Genomic DNA, 7,452 nt, shown 5'->3' on the forward strand with positions numbered 1-7,452 from the left:
AACAATAACTTGACAAAAGCCGCTTCTGCCATCACCACCACCACCTACAATAACAACAACAGCAGTAAGCAATAGCGGTTGGCCTATTACTTAACTGTCACCAACACAAACCGCTGGGAGCCAGAACTAACGGGGAGGGGGTCTTTACTCAGTCAATTGCAGACAGTAGTGAAATCCCTTTCAATTCACATCCTGCCGTCTTGAAAATGACAGACAGTGTGTGTGTGTGTGTGTGTTAAATACTGTGTTGTTGTGTCCCTTGCACATAAGCAAACAAGGTTGGATGGTCACAGTTGGAAAGTCTCTGATCACAGGTCTGCTTGATTAAAATTGACCTTGGGAGTAAAACGAAACTGTCAATATGAACGGCTGCATATCGTGCACCATGCTATACACCAGCTGATGAGAGATACAGTCCTTGAAACAGCTACTTTCAAGAGAGGTTCCAATAGCAACAAACCAAACTTTACAAAGGAAACACACAGCACACAAGAAGCAAGGGTGTGTGAAAACGGAGTTCGCTTCACAACCACACGGTTTTGGGGTTTGCACTTACAGTGGTGGCTTGCTCAAAGTACCGCTCACTGGGACTGATCATGGGACTACTTGGTTGATAAGCAACCCTCTCAACCACATTTCCACAACAACAAAAAGAAGGTTCCCACACTTGGGGGTGGGGTGCTGTGCCATGCAGTATAGTTGAAACCAAAAATCACCCCGGAGTAAACCAACTGCAATGATTTGTAAAACATTAGCATGGGGTCACAGACTTTATGAAAGAGTATATATCTGGTTATGTTTGCCCCAAGTTACTTAACTGGTACATTTTTTTTTTAATGCTTACCCCCTGAAATACAAAACGAAAAGCTAAGATCTGTAGGATTTGAACTTGAGAGTAACAGATGTAACTATATTCTTCAAAGTATTGGTCAATCTACAAGCCTCCTGTAAAACATCTATTATCTAATGAAATATATGAATTACCAAACCACAAGTAGATTTTTTGTCAGCTAGTTTTTCTTTAATTATGCTATAGGAATAAATGTGGAAGGGGAAAATAGAGGCTGTGCTGAGAGAGGCGGAAGAGAAAGAAAATTGTACGAAGAGGAATGGATTAAATAGCTAAATAAATAGGTGAGAGATTGACAGAGTAGAGAAGGAGTACAGAAAACAGTTAGTAGTCAGTCAACAAACTAGACAAGCAGAGAGAGAGAGAGAGAGAGAGAGAGAGAGAGGGAGGGAGAGAGAGAGAGAGAGAGAGAGAGAGAGAGAGAGAGAGAGAGAGAAAAGAATGTGAAAGGAAATGATGGCAAGTGCAAGAGAAGTAGAAAAAAGGATGATAAAGCTCTAGAACAGAAATGTGGAATTAGAGAGGTGAAGTGATAAAATAACAGAGGTATAGAGATTGAGTTAATACTATAGACAATGACAGATAGAAATGGTGGAAGAGAAAGAGAAATTTATCTACAATATCATAATGTGTGTATGAAATGATGAGATGGGACATGAAGAGAAATAGATGCAGATTCTGAGGGAGAGAAAGAAAACAGGAAGCTGAATGTATTTATATATTAGCAGTAGGAGGAAAAAGGAAGAAATAATGGAAGTGAATGAAAGTGAACAATAAAGGAGAGTGAGAGAACAGCAAGGTAAGAATAAGAAAGCATAAAGATAACTTTATCCAAAGAGAGAGGAAATTCTTCATCTCAGAGAAACTGACTTGGAAAAAGATAAGATCATTGCTCATCGTGAACGGGAGTTAGTGAAAATACAGAGTATTGCAAAACGACAAGGCACACAAGAGGTTAAAAACTTTAAGAACATCTGAAAGAATAGAGAAAGAAACACCGGGAAAGCAGGGACAGGTTTGAAGCAAAAACAGAAAAGAAAAAAGAAAATGACTATAAATTTCAGAACAGATGTTGAAATAAACTCATCATCTTTTTTTATGGGTAATACACATTGATTTCTATTTAAGGCTTCAGCAATGCTTAGGTGCATCAAGGCACCATATGAGTTTTCTCCCCTGTAGCTGCAGGCACACTACGTCGCAGTGAGAGGGGAGAAAACACATACGGTGACATGATGTGTCTACAGTGTGCTAAAGGTTAATAAATAATTATTAGCTTGAGATATCCCTTTATGTAAAATGAAGGACTGCTATTTTATATTAAAAATGCCCTAGTTGTATGGCTTTTTTTTTTTTTCATTTATTCATATTCAAATTTTAACAATGCTTCATAAAAAAAATAAAAAAATTTCTGATGAGAAATTTAAATATGTGATAAAATATTGAGAATGTGAAAGAAGTAAGACATATAAAACAGTAGTGAAGTTTGTTTCTTTTTTTCTTCTTTTCAATTTTTTTTTTTTTTTTTTTTTTAAATAACATATGCTTTAACACTTCAACTCTGAAATGACAATTTAACAAAGTGGCCTCACACTAATAAATCAGATTAGTTTCTTTTATTACTACTGCATAACTAAATGATTGTCCGAGAATGAGCTAATGTTACTGGCTCTAAATGGTCACACGACAAGCTAGAAATAGCAAGGAAGGACAGATCGGATAATACAGAACTAGATATATCATGTATGAAGTAAAGGTGAATTAATCACAGCATGAATGTCTTTTCATCACAAACTGCGTTTGATCAAGGTTGATCTGAGACTAAACAACAGTGTAACCAAGTGTTCAGAAAGGGGATAGAAAGTCAAAAAGGTTTCACAACCAGCTAGAAAAAGCAGTCTAATCACCCTCAAATCACACCTAACTGGCTTATAAGGATGGAATGGTCATAGCTGGACCTAGAGCTACACAATGACCACAAAAGAAAGGAGAACACTAGATAATGGAGTCTTAGAAAAGAGGACACATTACATAATGTAGTCTGAAAAAAGGGGACACATTAGATAGATAATATTTTGTCTTAATAAAAGATGGAATGGTCTGCTAGATCAGCAATGAGTAGAGTCTTAGCAACAGCAACAACACTTCTGCCTCCAAAGGAGTCAACAACGGAGCTTCTACATCATTACTTGAAATGCTAGAAAGAGCAGTCAGATCTTCCTTTCAAATCACATTCTACAGTCTTAAGGACCCCCCCCCAAAAAAAAAAACAAAAAAAACTGAAGGATGCATTAAATAAAATAACCCAAAATGCACAAAAAATAAAAATGAAAACATTGGGATGGCCATGGCTGGAACATTTGTAGAACAGCTAGATCAGTATTGACAACTTTACTACCAATCTATTCATAACACTTTAGCATTTAGATATCTCTCTGTGTCAAATGCGATGCTTTGAATTAATCATGCATTATCTTGTAGCTTCTAAGCTTCGAGGATGTGACTATTTTTAGAATGATATTGTAGGGTAGGTGTGAGAGACCAGATCTAACCAATTTCAACACAAGTGGAATATTTTTGCCAAGATATTGGCAAATTTAAATGCAAAAAAGATTAATGCTAGAAGATGCATGGCTCAGTGGTTAGAACATCAGGCTTTCAATTGTGAGTTCGATTCCCAGACCAGGCTGTGTGTTGTGTTCTTAAGCAAAGACACTTTATTTCACATTGCTCCAGTAGAAATGAGTTGCAACATCACTGGTGCCAAACTGCATCAGCCCCTTTGCCTATCCCTTGGATAACTACACCAGGACCCGGCAAGCCAAGTAAGATCGTTGCCAGTGCCCCTGGACTGGCTCTTGTGCGGGTGGCACATGAGATGCACCATTTTGAGCGTGGCCGTTGCCAGTACCGCCTGACTGGCTCCCGTAGGATTTTCGAGTGAGATCGTTGCCAGTGCCCCTGGACTGGCCTGTGCGGGTGGCACATAAAAGACACCATTTCGAGCATGGCCGTTTTCGTGCGGGTGACACGTAAAAGCACCCACTACACTCTCTGAGTGGTTGGCGTTAGGAAGGGCATCCAGCTGTAGAAACTCTGCCAAATTAGACTGGAGCCTGGTGTTGCCATCCGGTTTCACCAGTCCTCAGTCGAATCGTCCAACCCATGCTAGCATGGAAGGCGGACGTTAAACGATGATGATGATGATGATGATGATGGTGTGGAGAAGGGAAGCTGGTATGCATGGGTGACTTGCTGGTCTTCCATAAACCTTGCCCGGACTTGTGCTAAAGAAGGGAACTTTCAAGGTGCAATCCCATGGTCATTCGTAACCAAAGGGAGTCCTTAAATGCTAAAAGGTTAACAACCCAGAATTTCAAAGGGCCATGTATTTAACATGGCTTCTAAGTTGAGAATACATGAGGGGAAGCAAATGGCAAGGTGAACCTGGGCAGAATCCAAATGTTAAGCCAAATAATTGAAGAGCCAACAATCTAGAACTTGGCCATTGGTTCAACATGTTTTTAAGTTATTGATTTTCAATACCCATAAATGTGGCCATACTGGGGGTATTATCATATATATATATGTTAAAGTCTGTCATACTGGCCATGATGAAATACCACAAGGTATAGAAAATACGTATTCGCCTTTATATATTTAATCCTTTATATTGAACACTCAATATTTCATCTATTCAATAAGACATATTCCATATATTCAATAAGACATTCAATACTTTATTTCATAGTACCATCCATTTTTATTTTATATTATATATTGTATATTATATTATTGTATATTCCATATTCTATATCCCACATTGGTTTTGCAGGAATATAAATAAAACATAAAAAACAGACAGAGTTGGAACTCTTTTAAACAAAATAATATATATATATATATATATATATATGTCATTCATCATCAAAATGATATCATGACATACAAATTGCATTACATGATATCAGGGCATAAGTGAATTGCGTCAGATTCTATAAACAATATCAAAAAATTAAAAGCACTCTTTATAAATATGCAGAGTAACATGGGTGTATATGTCTGTGTGTATAAACTAGATCTTCTATCATATTACTGATAGTTTTTTTGCCATAAATGTAAGAGCTGTAGCTTGTATTACTCGTGTATGTGTGTGTATTATTTTGGTTCTCCGTCTGGTGAATTTCTGACAGGAGATACCCTACTTGTGCTCACTTTGTAACTCCTATCACAAAATGAAACATGTGTAATGGTGAATAAATAATACCAAATAATTTTTTTTCTCCAATCCCCTATTTTGATAAGTATCACATATATTTATAATTGAATGAGGAAGTGAATTTTAAAAATGCTGCTGCATTAACTTACCATCTCTTGACATTCCCAAGACTAGGCACTTCTGCAGTCGACAATATTGACATCTATTTCTATTGACACGATCAATAACACAGGCTTTGTTTCTGGGGCACTGATAATTTACAGGACCTGATTGACTCCGTCGGAAAAAGCCCTGAAATTTTTTTTAAATGAAAGACTTGAGAAATTTGCAAAACAAACAATATTTCAATACAGATATATATATATGAAACGCCGGTGTTAAAATGGGGGTAGCTGATGAAGGAAAATGTTCTCTATGTGGCCTGTGTGTTTTCTGTACTCTGGTTATTATTATTTTCTTGTCTACGTTTTGTTTGCAATGTCCTGTACCCAGATATGCACCTATATATACAGGTACACGTAGGTATGCACATACCTGTACGTATATATGCATATACTCATTTATTATTTGTTTTATATATATATCAGAGTTAACAAGAGAAACAGAGATAGACAGAAACAAGGAAAATGCCCCTGTTATTTGAATAATATACAAATATGTTTTTAAAAAGACTTTCCATTTAAATTTGCCGGGGTAGAGGGAGACCCAGGAGACATGAGATGAGGTGGTCAAGCATGACCTTTGAACGTTGGGCCTCACAACCTACACCAGTGTTGCATAACCAGCCCACTCAAAAGTACCTTGGATTGTAGGGCGATATTCCATGCTTGAGGAGACCTACTGAGTCAAGTACATCAACATCAGCGATATCAAAATCGAATCAAATGGAAATTGTAGTTGTGACCCCCGTGCCGGTAGCATGTAAAAAGCACCATCCGAATGTGGCCGATGCCAGTGCCGCTTTGACTGGCTTCCGTACCAGTGACACGTAAAAAGCACCATCTGATTGTGGTCGATGCCAGCTCCTCTGGCCCCTGTGCCGGTGGCACGTAAAAAGCACCCACTACACTCTCGAAGTGGTTGACATTAGGAAGGGCATCCAGCTGTAGAAACACTTCCAGATCAGATTGGAGCCTGGTACAGCCTCCGGCTTCCCAGACCCCAGTCGAACCATCCAACCCATGTCAGCATGGAAAACAGACATTAAACGATGATGATGATGATGATGATGATGATGATGACAAACTAATCTGAATGCTAAAGGATTAAATCGTAACCAAGACATAATGTCTACTTGAATTAACAAGTGGCTGAGTATTCCAGACATCAACTTTGTGTGACAAAACTGACCCATCAAGTCCTCAGTATGATCCTCACTCTGCCATACCTAAAGATATATGTATGTACTCACACCTATATGTGGGACACAAACTATTTCCTTTCTGCTCAAACTAATTAACTCTTTTGTGACTTTTTTTTTTTTTTTTTAACGAGCAGACCACTTGTATGTTTTAATTAATTTTCTAAATGATCAAGATTTTGAAAGAGGTGATTGATAAAATATCTGTAAGCAACGCCAACACTAAATACTACACAGACACAACCACACAATCGCTAAAGGGGATACACATACACACACATTTAACTGTGTAATAGTTCTATCTTTTGTGCATGTGTGAGAGAGAGAGAAAGAGGTAGAAAAGAGAGAGAGGTAGGAGAGAGAGAGAGAGAGAGAGAGAGGGAGAAAACCAAGAGAGAGAGAGAGAGGTAAGAAACAATGAGAAGTGAGAGCCAAAAGAGAAAGAGGGAGATTTAGAAGAAGAGGAGAGGTGACAGAAGGTGTAATAAAGGTATGTGTAAGGAGAGATAGGGAGAAAGTGGAGACAGAATGACCAAGAAAGAAAGAGACCAAAGTAGAAAAGGTAAGAGAGAGAGAGAGAAAGAGAGAGAGAGCAGAGAGAGAAAGAGAGAGAGAGCAGAGAGAGAGAGAGAGAGAGCAGAGAGAGAGAAAGAGAGAGAGCAGAGAGAGAGCAGAGAGAGAGAAAGAGAGAGCGCAGAGAGAGAGAAAGAGAGAGAGCAGAGAGAGAGAAAGAGAGAGAGAAAGAGAGAGAGCAGAGAGAGAGAAAGAGAGAGAGCAGAGAGAGAGAAAGAGAGAGAGAGAGAGCAAAGAGACAGAATATACAAGAGACAAAGAGAAACAGAGGTAGACATAGGGAAAGAGAGAAACTCAGACCAAAATGAAAATTTGTGTTGGGGGGTGGAGATGAAGGACAGATTGATAGACAGAGGGAGGGAGGGAGGGAGAGAAAGAGAAATTGAAAGAGAGAGAGAGAGAGAGAGAGAGAGAGAGAGAGAAAGAGACTATGCAACAAACTAAATTCTC

The 7,452-nt window shown here is 38.4% G+C and overlaps 1 protein-coding gene across 3 annotated transcripts in view; it reads right to left on the reverse strand.

Annotated features, from left to right (window-relative positions):
* The window catches only part of LOC106881536 (probable nuclear hormone receptor HR3), a 188,754-nt gene that overhangs the window by 51,452 nt on the left and 129,850 nt on the right, over nt 1-7,452 (reverse strand). For all 3 annotated transcript variants that reach the window (XM_052977575.1, XM_052977576.1, XM_052977574.1), the window contains exon 3: nt 5,219-5,360. In XM_052977575.1, coding sequence (XP_052833535.1) covers nt 5,219-5,360 — 142 coding nt within the window. The remainder of the gene's footprint in view (nt 1-5,218; nt 5,361-7,452) is intronic.

The sequence above is a fragment of the Octopus bimaculoides genome, chromosome 28 (assembly GCF_001194135.2).
Source record: "Octopus bimaculoides isolate UCB-OBI-ISO-001 chromosome 28, ASM119413v2, whole genome shotgun sequence".
In the NCBI taxonomy this organism is placed as follows: domain Eukaryota; kingdom Metazoa; phylum Mollusca; class Cephalopoda; order Octopoda; family Octopodidae; genus Octopus; species Octopus bimaculoides.